Genomic DNA, 14,916 nt, shown 5'->3' on the forward strand with positions numbered 1-14,916 from the left:
ACATTCTTGAGAGCCCTATGAACCACACTTCGTGAGTCCCCAGTAAAATCACACTGTCCATGAGTCCCCAGTAAAATCACACTATCCATGAGTCCCCAGTAAAATCGCACTGTGCATGAGTCCCCCAACAGATCCACACGGTTTGTGAATCCCCGGCAAACCGACTGTGTTCGTAAGTTCTTCACTGAACCACCGTCTGTCCCTCACTCTGTGAACCAGAGATTCATTATCTACCCTGTGCTAGCAGTCGTTGCTCCCCCTTCCCCTTTGACCATAGTTTCATAATCAGTCAGAAACAACGACCGTTGATCACTCTTTTCTCTTCCCCGCTGACTGAACCAGTGTCATCTCTCATTCCGAACCACTGCTCTCCTCTCCTCTAGTTAGCAAGGAGCGAGATCGAAGCTCCGAGATGTAGAGAGTTCTTTGGTCGTCTGTGTCGTAGAAAAGTGTCCTCATATCTGATCTTGCCCGAGACAGATGCTACTGGTTCTGTCTACTGCTGTAAAGAAAAGCAGTATTTTGAAGCGTTGAAATTTAAGATTTTGGATCGTGTCGTAGGAAAGTTGCACACTGTCGTGGCATCATGGTGGATTAATTTAGAGAAATTATCGGGTCCTTCTAATATTACTTTAACATTTGGGTTCCTCTTGGTCTATTACTTATTTTTTATGATGAAACTGTAAAGAAAAAGAAATGTAGACGACTAATCTGCACCTTTGTTTTTATTGTGGCGTAGAGATCGAAGTAGTTGAGCTTATTACAAAGAAACAAAAATGTCGAATATAATGATAGATTAGATAAAGGCTACCTCTTGACATCGGTGATGTAATCGTCTTTGGTCCATTTCATTGCTGCAGGGTCTAGAGAGGGCGCGGGAGAAGGGTCGGCAGCTGTGGGAGGCGGAATACCCTCGCGAACCGTGGCTGCTGAACTCGCCGGATGACGATGGTGTTGACACCAACGGAGGCGTTGCCGCCACGGACGGGGACGTCGACGCGCCGGGAGCTGCCCCCTCGCGCATCTCCTACAACCTGCGCGCCGCCGTTGAGAGGCAGAGCGCGTTCTACTACCAGGTGAGTACTGGGTCCCAAGGTTTTTATATGTCTTATTAGATTTTCTCACATAAGTGATGAAAGATTTTTATCAAAATGCTGGAGGTAAAAACATGCGCGTCCACACACCAAAACACTGATTACTTCATATATATTCCTAATTATCTCTGTGCATTGAATAGTTTTAAGGTCCCTCCTTTTCTCATGTAGATATGCTTTCTTCTGCTCATATGGCACGCTGTTCTATGGGACTAAGTGGTGTATGAACCCCTCTGTAATGGTTCTGGTAAAGATGTTTTTTTCCTTTCATACCCTTAAACCAACTCCAAAGATAAGTAAGAAAAAAAAAAAGGAAAACATATGTTCAAGTGCAGTATGTCTCCTTCTGCACTATGACAGTTAATCATCGTCCCTGTAGAAGAGATACAGCAATACTTATATTCATTGTGCTCTAGCTATACCTATACTCTCTTCACCCTTAACAGATACATCTTCACTACACCCCCTTGTCAGACTCGTCAGCTCATCCTCGACATAAACACTTCGGCATACCTTTAACACCAATGGCCATTGACCTGTACTCATATCTTCACTACACATAACACTTATCGTAACTAGACCTTTGATACAACTGGCCTTTGACCAGACGCAAGTTGGGCTTAATGGATTTTCACTACAACTTGGTCTTTGGCCAGACCATCCTAACAGGTCGGATCGAATGTATCCTCACTTTACTCCTGTTAAGTACGTGTTAAGTACACCTTCAGTTGATTTAAGTATGGTAAAGAAGTGAAATAATGTCAAGGATTATTTTTCATGAACACTGTTGGCGTATTATAACACTGTGTATGAATTGGATGTGAAAATAGGTATTCAAATGTGGTCATTTAATCATAATTTTAGGAGAATTTGTTTTTTATTATGCGTTTCCCCTACTCACCTACCCCTCTACACCTGTACCCACACATCCATCGCGTCTACACATCCCAGATGTTCCCTTATTAAGCTTACGAAATTTAAACTTCGCCAAAATGCACAGTAAGAGATGCTTGGGAGACAGTGTTATAGCTATCAAGGTTCAGACATTGCTCGCTGTGTGTGTCAGTAGTGGACCTGTGGTTCGCGGAGCCACGCCTCGACCGTAATGGCATCATAAGCACCCGTGGTACATACAGACAGACCGACGTGAAGGACTGTGCCGCACGGCCTGTGTTGTCATACTTACACCTTACTTATATTTCATACTTATACCATTTCTTATATTTCGTACCATTCTTTCTCCGCCGTCCGTGGGGATAGGGGAGAAACAATACTTCCCACGTATTCCCTGCGTGTCGTAGAAGGCGACTAAGAGGGGGCGTGAGCAGGGGGCTGGATATCCTCTCCTCCTGTATAACTTTCCAAATGAAGGCACAGAGCAGGGGGCCAAGTGAGGAATGTTCGTGAACTATCTCGCTCAAGTGGGAAATGGCGAGCATGTGTTTAAAAAAAGAAAAAGAAATAGACATGGTCTGCTTTAGAGCGAGATGGATGATGAGAGAACATCGTCACTTGCAGGCGGAGTCCGGTAACACCACCTTTACGAAACTAGTGCAGAACGATCACTACAGTTGTATGCAGTATCAAGTTCATTGACTGACGGACTCGGGATGTATTATTTACCATTGTATGTAGGCTTGACGCCTCACGTTTTGACCATTAGCGTTTATATTATCGGCCCGGCATCATCCATTCTCAGCCTTGCCAGACTTGTACGCATTCATTCAGAGTTTTACCTCGTTATATTCTTGCATGACCTGACCAGGAGACATGCATACTGTGGCTAACTGACATGGTTTCATTAAAGACGTGGCCGGTACGTATTTACGTGACATCAACGACCTTGTAGCCACAGAGATAGCATTTCGCATTACCGCCTCGATGGTACTGTAATTCCCAGTTTACCAGAGGCCATTTTGAAGTTTGGTAATCGTCATGCCTTCAGGATAATGATGGGTGATTTGGATTCGTGCTTAGAACGGATATGGTACGATGGTACAACACTTGGGTAGGATGACCTCACCTTTGACCTGACCACTAAGGATCAGGGCGAAAGTCATATTCAGTGTTTGTTTAATGGGTTGAAACCGTACTGATACAGGAGTCAATTCTCCAGGGCCAGCGATGGTATATATTATGTATTCATTAAGGAGTTACCACGTACCTGTCTCATCCTACCTCGAAGACAGTATGTGCATGTAAAAGGCATACATCAGTAGTGCTCGCATATCCTCAACGTGTGTGTGTGTGTGTGTGTGTGTGTGTGTGTGGAATTTCATATTTCTACTGTACGAGGAGGTAATATACTCTCCTGTAACCCCATCTCAAACCATCTTAAACGTTTGCATACTGTCCGTAAGGTTACTCCATCCATCCACCACTCTTATGCTCACGTAGTACTTTTTTACATCTTTTTTTGATACGTTTCTTGCCCAGTATTATGTTATGGCTGCTAGGTTGTTCTATCTCAACATCTTTCGAAGAGCTGTATATCACGGTCTACATCATCAGCCTAGCCTAAAAACTTATAGGTATTGATCAGGTTACCCACACACTTCTCTCTTCCTATGTGGACACAATTAAAGCCTTTAGCCCTTCCCTGTAACTCGGCTCCCTTAATTCTATTACCATCTTTGTCGCTAACCATTGCACCTTTATTAGTTCTTTGCGCTTCTGTAGGTGCGGTGACCAAACTTGGGAAGTATGCCCTGGTTTTAGCCTTATGTAGGATGTGAACAGCTTTGCTGAACAGTTCCTTATCCATGAACCTAAATGCTATTCTAAAACTTGCAGGCAGGCAGTTGGTGTCTTCAACTAGTCTCCCAAGGTAGGAGGACCTTGGCGACAGGTGTGTGTGCGAGTGTGATTGCTATTTGTGTGTTACGGGGAGAAAGGTATACGCTTTCGCTGCCTCGTCTCTTACACGTGTTTTACACTCTTGTTGCTCCGTCTCATAACCTTGTATATATATGTATCTTGTCTTTTCTCCTCTGTGTGTTTAGAGATACACACACCAGCCTAAGCAAGGTGTGTGTGTGTGTGTGTGTGTGTGTGTGTGTGTGTGTGTGTGTGTGTACACCTCACCTGATGTACAGTACCACTTTAACACCTTGTGTGTTTGTGCCTCATGACAGGTGTCCCTGCCACATCACCGGACGAAGGGCTTCCTGCGACACAGCGAGCGGCGGTACAGGCAGTTCCTGGCCCTCAAGAAAGCCAACCCAGACCAGTTCCTGGTGCCGTGTTACGACATGGACGTCATGTGGCACGCCCACCAGGTACAGCCCCCACTCCTCTCATGGTTGTAGGAAGGTGTCGGGAAACAGTTAGAAAGGGCTTTGACAATCTTGTTCTCTGCTTAAGGTTGGGTTACTCTAATTTCATCCGTAGCAATTGATACAGATTTGTGGGCAAACGTTTTACTCTGAAACGTTTTGCTCTGAATCAGGTAAAGTATTTTTTTCTCTGATAGGATTTTTTGAAATACGTTGTGATGTACTAACAAGTAGTTGAATTGAACTCCATAGATACGTTTAGAAATAGACTTAGATACTTCACATCCACGTCTGACATTATTTGACCCTCCGCAGGCAAAAGGTATTCCCCCTTTTAAGTCATTTTGCTGTTTTATTCTGTCACCATTAGACTCGGTGCTATCACAAACAACCTCGGAAGTATCCACTCGTCCGTTTCCGTTTGTATGTCTTTGTATTCCACGGATATTTGTTTACCAAGGTTATATGACATGTACTGGAAATATTCATGAAAGGAGACTTTGACTTTATCAGGGTTGATGAAATGTTGTGGGTACGTTCTCTGTCAAGCAGGCAGCTTACGCTTACTGAGAGTTGTAGTTAGAGGATGCTGGTGGATGCCCAGAGGTTGAGATACGTACTTAGGCTCCTTAACAGTTATTTTAGGAGCTGTTAACGTCCGGGAGTTGAGACACATTTGTCTGAGTTATCCCCTGTTGTTTGAGGATGATGCTTGCTATACAAGGGTTGAAAAACGTTCCTGGGGTTATTCACTGGTTGTAAAGTTGTCTGCACCTGCCGAGATGGTTTGTTAGGCCGCGTTGACGAACTTGTGTTTTTATATTTACTTAAGAGGAAAGGAGTGTGGTGGTGGTGGTAGTGTGTGTGTGTGTGTGTGTGTGTGTGTGTGTGTGTGTGTGTGTGTTTGTTGGGGGTGGAGGGCTAATCTATCATTGAAGTCATGTTGTCGGTTGATTTACCCGCTGTTCGTTCTTACGGTCTTGCACGTCCATCAGATTGCTTAACAGTGGTCCTATATATACTGATGTATTATGTTTGATTTTGTTGTACCAGGCGTTAAGTATTGTGAGGATCCCTTGTTAAATAGTCTACGGTAGCATGAAGTATGGACCTGCTTGTTAAGGACAGAGATGCCTTGGAAAATTTATAACATGTTCACCAGGCTCAGCATGGCTGAACTTTGACAGGACTTTTATTGGCTCTTAGAAGAATGAAGACACTGTGCGAGTCGGAATTGGTTTGGAGATTTTTGACAGATGACAAAATGAATGTTTTTGCTAAGCATACCGCAGCACTCGATCAGTACAGCCCACCAACATGGCTTAACTCTTCCATGACGGGCGGGAGAAGGATATACAAACCCCATGGCGGGAGGGAGGAGGCTCAAGTAACCCCATGGCGGGCGGGAGGAGGTTTAAGCAACCCCATGGCGGGCGGGAGGAGGTTTAAGCAACCCCATGGCGGGCGGGAGGAGTTTCCTGGCAGTGCGTGACGACGGGGGCGCCAAGTGGCGGCGTGCCCCTGACGCCGGTGTGTATGTACCAGAGACGCGAGGCTGCGCCCGGGGGGCACTGAACCGCAGACTCAACACCTGTCGTGGCAGATCTAACTGACTGCCCAGCCCAATCTAGTTACAGGCAGGGTGTAGGTAGACAACCGGTTCTGTAGGATAGTCTTTATTACGGCATTAAGAGAGCGACCAAACCCAACTGAAAGAATGTGATTTAGGGAACATGAGATTGGATGTGGTGGTGGCATAAAGTATTGGTCGTGTGGTAATCGTTTTAGTGCTTGCTTTGCAGTCGTTAGCTACACTGATGACGCCGCGTCGCGAACCAAACGAATTTCGAAAGCAGGCGCCATGATTTCATTTAATTGACTCTTCAGTTTTTACCAGTGGTAATTGAGGTGTCGAATTGCTGGTTTTATAAGCGCATGAAAAGCACCAGTTGTGGAAGGTCCACTGACACCTAGCACACAGTAGCGACTGAACTTAATGATGAACTTTCAGGAGTTCTAGCGGGATGGATGAACGCCAGCCCACGGCCCAGCCCCAGTGTTGTTTAAATGGTGGGAGGCAGTTGGGTAACCCAGTTGTGAGATGTGTTGACACTGCACCATCAGCGGTTATTAACAAAGGTTTAAGGCTACTGACCACGGCTTAACAATCGAGAATACTTGAGGACTCTCAGTGGGCTGTTTTCCGCCTGGTTGAGAGAAAGAAAGAAATATATTTCTTTAAGGTGGTGAGCATCGCAACGCAACTTATTATTCGTGAAGAAATATTACTCCTGTTGTATCTGGGAAGGGTAAGTGTGGATGGCGATGGAGAAACGTTATTCATCTGGTACAAATGGAAAGACGTAAACTGATTCCAAGTAGCTGTTTATGTAGAGACTAGGCGTAGCCCAATGGATGCCGTTACTTAATAATTGGTTGCCTGTATTTGCGAGACGTCACCAGTACTTGAAACATACCATGTTCTTGCGTATCGTATCTCTGTAGAGATTTATAATGTTCGAGTTTTCTCGGCGTACTTATAGAACTGGTGAACGAGTTTTCTCGGGGTACTATAGTTATAGAACTGGTGAACAATAATGTGTATTACTCTTTAACTTTTCAAGGGACGTTGTCATTACGAGCTGATTCTACATGCGAGTTTGTTTTATAGTTCACAGAGGAAAGCGCACCAAATCCTGTTAACTTCAGACGGGATTTATCGGTCGCGCTCGGTTTCAGCTAGGCGGCTGGAGTAGCGAGACGCAAGACGAACAGAGTTCCAGTGTAGGAGAAAGGCGGCATGGGCTCTTATCATGCTCGCCTCATGCTGGGGAAACTTGTTATAGCTGACTCATTCGCCAAATATTGGAGAGAAAGTAGACTCGGTTTGCTCAGTGCCGGAAGAACATGATCACAACGTAACAACAGTTTTCATAGTCACTGCTGCAGGAACGTGGCGTTAACTAGCGCCTGTATTAGTGCTTGCGAATGCGCTTGATGGTATGAGGGAAAAGATCGTCTGCTTGGATTGTTCTTCGCGCCATGGAATCAAAGTGCCCACCATATTGTTGTTCTCCCTTTTTATGATGCCGTAACCCCTTGAACACCGTTTAGCCCATTATACACAGAGATCAGACCGTCGTTTATAGGTGTTAGTACTCTCTCTCTCTCTCTCTCTCTCTCTCTCTCTCTCTCTCTCTCTCTCTCTCTCTCTCTCTATATATATATATATATATATATATATATATATATATATATATATATAAAACTTCATCGCCATTGCCATCGTTAGCGAGGGAGCGCTAGGAACAAACGAAGAAAGCCGCATCCGCTCACATCCATTCTCTTAACTGTAATATATTCTAGCCGGTAGATTAGGCGTTGAGATTGAACTCTCTCTCTCTCTCTCTCTCTCTCTCTCTCTCTCTCTCTCTCTCTCTCTCTCTCTCTCTCTCTCTCTCTCTCTCATCAATTTTCCCTCTAATCAATATGACAGATCAACAGCTAATAATGCCACTTAAGTTTAACAATACATATTTGATCAAACTAGTTTTGAAACCGAAGACCGGCTGATTCTCTCGCCAGTAGAACTCATATTGCAATCATTTCTGACAAACCCCCGGGACGCTCTACATAATGTAAAAATGGATAAAAAAAAGAAAAAAAAAATTAGTTTTATATAAGGTACAAGAATTGTAAGGTTTTTAAGTCCCAGTGGAAGCTTGTCATTCTTCTGGCAGAAATTAAACTGTGTGTTTATGAAAACTCTTGTTTTTCGTTGTTGAATTTCCTCGTGCATTGAGCGCTTAAAGTTTTTAGCTGGGAAGATGCGGATTGAGGCCGGTGCGTTATAGCAAAGAGGAATACACCTTCACACCACTCGTGAATTAGCTTGTCTGTGTTTGAGGTTAACATGATTATCGCTGCCATTACACCTATTATGGAAAGAAACTAGTAAGCTGTTCTTCCCATAGGTATGAAGCTTTCCGTTATGCTGGGCCGAAGTTCGTACCGTCATGCTTAAGGCGTCAGTCTATCGCTAAATATACCATCGGACGTCGTCATTGGCTTTTTAGCCATATTTATCAGTTATCAGTTTAAAGAAAGTCTTTCAATAACCGTATCTGGACGACCAGATTAGAAAAAAATACTGTATATAGATTGTACTGAGACATCGAGATCCACCATGTTGCCAGAACCTCATGTATCCGTATCCCTCGTCTCTTTGTTGGCTGTGGCGTTGTACAAAATTAATGGCTTGTTACTATGGGTCGTGACTAGTGACTCGTAGATGGTCAGCTGTTTATGATGGTCAGACGGGATCAGGGAAGGCTAGCCTCGCCCGCTAGAGGCACGCGAGGGCCGACGCCACGACAGTGGTGCGTCGTAACAGAATCGGATGTGCGCATCTTCGCTGTTGTAAGACCATAAACCTCGAATGTGAATCATAATATTTTGTTTGAAGTGCGATTGATTTACATACAAATACATCAGTAAATTACAAGAATCTGTTGGCAACTGTGACGTGATTACCTTCTGAAGGAACTAACGATTTTGTATTTGTGTGTGGAAACGAATAGTAGCCAGAACTGGAAATGGTCGTCGTCCCCTTATTTTTTTTCTTTATATACATTAACGGGTTGGATTATGTAGCGTATCAACTATATTGTTAAACTATAAGGGCATTTATATGACTTTATATTGCATTAATAATGAGTAACATTAACAGCTTATTGTACTTGTATCGTAGGTGGCAAAAAAGGTTGGTATAAGGTCGTTGCTTGGCTGTCATATTGATATCCGTATAGCTCCATCCCTACGATATCTGCTGGGAAGGATATTCTGATAAACGAAGCTATTGTGTAACGCCCTTAGCTACAGCTCCTCCTTTACGGTGTCACAGTTTCAGCAGACGAGGCTTTTCTTGTATTTTGTGACATGATGGACACTTTACAAGTGTTCCCTACCTCTCCCGAAGTCAAATTGAAAATTGCCTTAAGGCTATAAACAAACATCTACGTGAAGAAAGTTTCCCGATTCGTATTCATATCATTGATATGGCTTGTTCAGTGATAATTATTTGCTCTTGTCTTAGTCTGTACTGTTAAGGGATAAATCTTGAGATTGTACGGCGCTAAGTTGCCTTCTTTTGTGCCGGAAGTTGTAATTATTACAGTTACAGGGTAGTCATGTAATAATGACGGAATTCTTACGTAGTCTGGTACCCCATTTACGTAATAAATATCTTGGGATACATTATACTAAGGATAAAAGCCTACTTTAGCTCTGTGTTGAAGGTTATATGTATAACCCCCATAGCAATATGTAATATCGTTCACTAAAAGATAGCACTCCTGATCACGCTCTGCAACTGGTGTTTTACTCTCCATAGTGAAGCATGATACTCCTAATAATGCTCTGGAATTACTTTATTTCATTACTAGGGTAAAGTAGTATTGCAGAACCATTTAGTTAAAGGCTGGGTACCCCGGAAACTCGAGTTTTTCTTGATATTTAAGGTACAACCCTTTTAGTGGGGAGTTGTGTCATATTTAAGGTACACACCTTTTGTCTCTGTAGTCCAACGTTGTACCGTTGCAGTGTAATCATGTACCCTTGACGGTACCTTCCTTGGTCTGCTCAGAATACTGTCATAAAATCTAACACACCGGAAGTTTGTAGTTGGGTGATACTCTGCTGTTATAGGAAGATGTGTCTAAAAACCTCTGAAGCATATTTAGTTCCGTGTACATTCTACCTTCATGGTTGTGCATCACGCGCCGGCTGTAAACGCGGATATATGCCGGTCCTCTGCTCACGCATGAAGAGATAATAACAAGCCTTGTCATGTCCCGCAAAATAGATAATAAGGTCATTATTCATAACTGTACTGTGCTGGACAAAAGTCGAGGGACACGCTTGTGATTCAAGCTGCACCTAGCAGTCTCGACAAAGTGAGACCGTGCGTGTCCCGGGATTTCTCGCGTGTCTTAAGACTTTAGGGCGCGGTTGTACGCATATACCTGGCGATTACTTGGCATGCCCATGAGAAGCTTCACTGAGGAACGTCTCTCACTTTACGGTAACCAAAGTTAGTTCCTCAAGGGTGTGTTTATATATGGCTGCGTCCTGTATACGAAACACTAGGAGGTTCATGATAATTCCTGAGTGTGATTGATAGGATTGAATTACGCTTCTTCATATTTGTGAAAGCTAGGTAAACTAACCACCAAACTCTAGCAAAGGATCCAGTGATTTGTAGGTTTTTCTTCCATCCTGCTACGAGTTATTCATAGGATGCTAGTTAGGAAGTTTCGGAAGTCCACGGCACCAGATATAGTGTCTGTTATTCGTCATCTAGACTACATTGACGTCTTACTCGCTCAAAACATCACGGTTGCTGGACCCCTTCCCTCCTTTCTCCTGTCCCTTTGTAAACATATAGGCTGTTGAGAGTGGTGGACAGTGGACATGGTAGCCATACTAACGCTTCGTTGGTAGTAAATAATCACACTTTATTGTGTGTTAATCTCGGGCAATGATTTATTATCTTTAAGAAAATGAACGACGTTGTAGCAAACAATTTACTCGTTAAACTGTTTCATGGCTATAGTTTATTCGTTATTTTTTCGGCCATAATTTATTTCAGCAAAAAAAAAAAAAAAATCGACATCGTTTATTGAGGTTGAACAATTTTGGGCCATAATTTACTAAAAATGCTAAAATGCGTAGAAAATCACTCTGATAGTTTTTCCCAAGATAATATTCCTGTTTATCACTGATAACCAAAGTTTTGAATCCTTACCTATCTTAATCCTGAGTCTAGTTAAGTAATGACACATCGCAGGTCGTAAGTACAGTGCAGAGTATTATCTGCACGACCTCTAGTAGTCTGCTGAAGTACTTCTGAAGGATATAAAACTTGTTTCGTATCAGGCAACGCACCCAGCCTCTCATGAGGACACACTTCGTGATCGTTTGCAAGGCTGAACTTAAGATACCCGTGAAATTGGCAGATGACCTCCCTCCCTGGGGTTTACGACCCCTTTGGTATGAGAGCCGCTGCCGTATGTGATTGACGGGTGGGGTACGGTGCGGCTAAACGACCGACCATCTCGCCCTCAATACCCAGCAATACAACCTACACGACCCTCCTATATAACCTGTCGTCGTACGCTGTATTATTATACTTGAGTGTGATTAACATGGGACAGCTTTTCACCGCTGGGTGGTTGCATGGTATCATGATCATCATAGGTTCGAGGACGCAAGCCCCGTGTTGCATGGTGATCTGAGAGTGAGGGAGAGGAACGGGATGAAGACATGGCAACACAGAACAGTTGTGTGGATCACGCCGAGTCTTAACATGACGTTGCTCCCAGAAACCCTTGTCAGGTGGTGACCTGGACGCTGACCGACTGAGGAATGCCATGTGACACTTGACAGTCCTTTGTGGGTGGGGGGTGGCTTGGCCATGACAGATGTTGGCGAGATGTTACAAGTATTGATTTTTGGGAAATGACCTTTGACAAAGGTCAAATGGCATTACGTCTTCCGACACGAAAAAGAATGCTGACCTTGTAGCAGGCGAAGGTCAGAGAAGGTCACACCAACTGATAGTAATGAATAAGCTGGAGAGAAGAATACTATATGGAATCCATAAATGTTGGGTGTATAATTGTATGGTTGAAACTATGAGAACACAGTTTTTATGTATTTCATGTTAGAATATGTGATGTTCTGGATCACTAGGGTTTATTTCGTGTACATCACATGTGATTATCTGGATCACGTGGTTGTATTTCATATCAGCATATGTGATTATCTGGGTCACGTGGGTGTATTTCATGTCAGCATATGTGATTATGTAGGTCTTTAGGGTGTACTTCATGTTATCATATGCGATTATTTGGGTCCCTTGTGTGTATATGAAATAGTTTATGTGATTATCTGCGTTAATGAAGTTTATTTCATGTCTGCGTATGTGATTATCTGGGTCACGTGGATGTATATCATGTGAGCATGTGTGATTATCCGAGCCACGTAGGTGTATATCATGTGAGCGTATGTGATTATCCGAGTCACGTGGGTGTATATCATGTGAGCATACGTGATTATCTGGGTTACGTGGGTGTATATCTTGTGAGCATATTCAATTATCTAGATCACGTGTGTGTATATCATGTGATCATATGTAATTATCTGGGTCACGTGGGTGTATAACACGTGTCATATGTAATTATCTGGGCCTCGTGGGTGTATGTCATGAGCATATGTGATTATCTGGGTCACGTGAGTGTATATCACGTGATCATATGTAATTATCTGGATCACGTGTGTGTGTAGGCGTATTGCTGGGCCCAACGGTAGTGTTTATTATCCAATACGTCTGCTCTGAGCTTCATCATGTGAACCTTTCCTCATGAGGATACGTACCATGAGTACGACGGACCGACCTTTGGGTAAGATAGCCTGACCTCTCACTTGTCCCTCAATTGTGTGGTCATGCCCAAGGGTCGTTCCGGTGACCTTCAGTGATCGGTGCGTCGTGTTAAGGGGCTGATGTATACGTAGACATATTACGAAAGTTGTCATCTTGTTTGATGGTGGAGGTGGGTTACTCCCTCGTCAGACCCATGGGTTGAAGGTCGCCCCTGCCTCACACCACCAGCGCCCTCGACCAGAGTGAACACATCAACAGGTTGAGTGAGTGTCAGCGGCAGGGAGTTAGTAAACACTAAAATTCCCTCAGTTTTCAATAGAGAGATAAAAATGTTAGTATTATTGAGCGACTGTGTCGCAGGTAAAGAGAAACTTTTCTTTCTGAACCGGATTTACTGCGCGATTCTGTAATGGTTTTTGACAACTGTGGTGGTTGATGTGGCTCTATTATCTAAATCCAGGTTGCTGTATGGTGGCACTGTTTACATCCTTGAATTAGGAGAAATATCAGTCACTGAAAAGTATTTTGAATACATGAACATCACTTTGTATCCTTCTCTTGTCACTGCAAAGTATTGTGAATACGTGGACATCACTTTGTATCCTTCTCTTACACCGTGAAGAGTGTTGGGAGTACCGACTGCTTGGTGGACATTGCAGGGGACGTGTGATACATTACGGGCAGTAGAAGTCAGGTTTTGTGTACCAGTGCACGACGCACACATAATTAACCTTCATATTTTCGTCTCCTTGTTCACCACCAGGGGCCAGGTGTCTCATGTAGAATCGTACGTACGATATCTCGAGGTGTGTATGTCTAGAGAGGAACCGATCGAATATCGCAGTCACAGTTTCTTGTGGCTTACAGGTAAAAACGATATTTTAAAAGCTTCATCATTCGGCCATGTTAGAGAGGATATGAGTGATCAGTTGCCAAGCTGCAGGTTGTGGGATATAGTTCTGATGCCTCTGATGACGGGAGGTGGGTTGTCAGTTACCACAGGTGACGGAAGGGAACTTGTCCATTCTTGAGGCAAATGACAGTCTGGTCTTTGACGTGATCCATAAGGATAAGGTCGAAGGTCACGCCATGATGCCCAAGAGTCTCCGTCGTGATCAGGGGTCGTACCGTCGTGATCAGGGGTCGTACCGTCGTGATCAGGGGTCGTACCGTCGTGCTTAAGGAGTTCGAGATTAAAGGATCGAGCCTGAGACGTTGGGCGGAAAAGCTTCATGAGAAAATTCTCGTGTTCACTCATGTCAAACAAGCGTATGTCATGCAGGCCTCGTACTGGTTTGAAGATGATGAAAGATGTACCTCCCCAGTGAATTACAGTATCATAATTTGTCTAGTGGGAAGGACAGTGATAAAGTCTTGGCTTTGATACCGTTAGGTTCCTGCAGTGAGGATGTTTACCATAGCAGTGACGAGTAGAGGGCGCTGAGCTACCGTATAGAGCAGAGGTGATCTGGCCAGGCGTCGTATGCTGATTGTCAGGGGAGGGTGGGTGATTGTCAGGCAGCTCATTCCGTGATCACCTTCAGTAATGACCCATTATGATTAACGATGGTAGGAGGGAAGAGAGCGCGTAGTGGGTGTTGCAAACAGGATTACCCCCAGCGTGGGTCTGATTAGATACCAGTGGGTGGAGATCCTCCACCTTCGTCGTTCGATGTCTTTATATTTACCTTTCAAGATGGAGGTGTGTAGCGCTGTACTGATGATATAGGTCAAAACTTTCTTATATCTATCTATCTATCTATCTATCTATCTATCTATATATATATATATATATATATATATATATATATATATATATATATATATATATATATATTGTAATCTAATGGACAATAGAAAGTTTAATGATTGGTTTAGTAAGAAATACGTTGTGTAAGACGCGAGTTTCCTCAGCATTATGAAAGAATATTTTCTGTCGACATCACATGGAATCCTAAATGACATCCTCCATTGTTTGTTGTTGTAGTATTTGATAAATTTGTCTGGGATAATTCTCGTTTTTGTGCTGAAATATCAATCTTGTGCGTAGACAGAAGGAAACTAATTAGAAGGAAGCTGATGAGGACATGAAGTGATTTTAGCT

At 43.4% G+C, this 14,916-nt stretch overlaps 1 protein-coding gene across 2 annotated transcripts in view; it reads left to right on the forward strand.

Moving 5' to 3' along the window:
* Positions 1-14,916, forward strand: part of LOC139757095 (uncharacterized) — a 158,983-nt gene that overhangs the window by 31,344 nt on the left and 112,723 nt on the right. For both annotated transcript variants that reach the window (XM_071677188.1, XM_071677196.1), the window contains exons 4-5: positions 861-1,076; positions 4,229-4,372. In XM_071677188.1, the coding sequence (XP_071533289.1) occupies positions 861-1,076; positions 4,229-4,372 (360 nt within the window). The remainder of the gene's footprint in view (positions 1-860; positions 1,077-4,228; positions 4,373-14,916) is intronic.

The sequence above is a fragment of the Panulirus ornatus genome, chromosome 2, assembly GCF_036320965.1.
Source record: "Panulirus ornatus isolate Po-2019 chromosome 2, ASM3632096v1, whole genome shotgun sequence".
Lineage (NCBI taxonomy): Eukaryota > Metazoa > Arthropoda > Malacostraca > Decapoda > Palinuridae > Panulirus > Panulirus ornatus.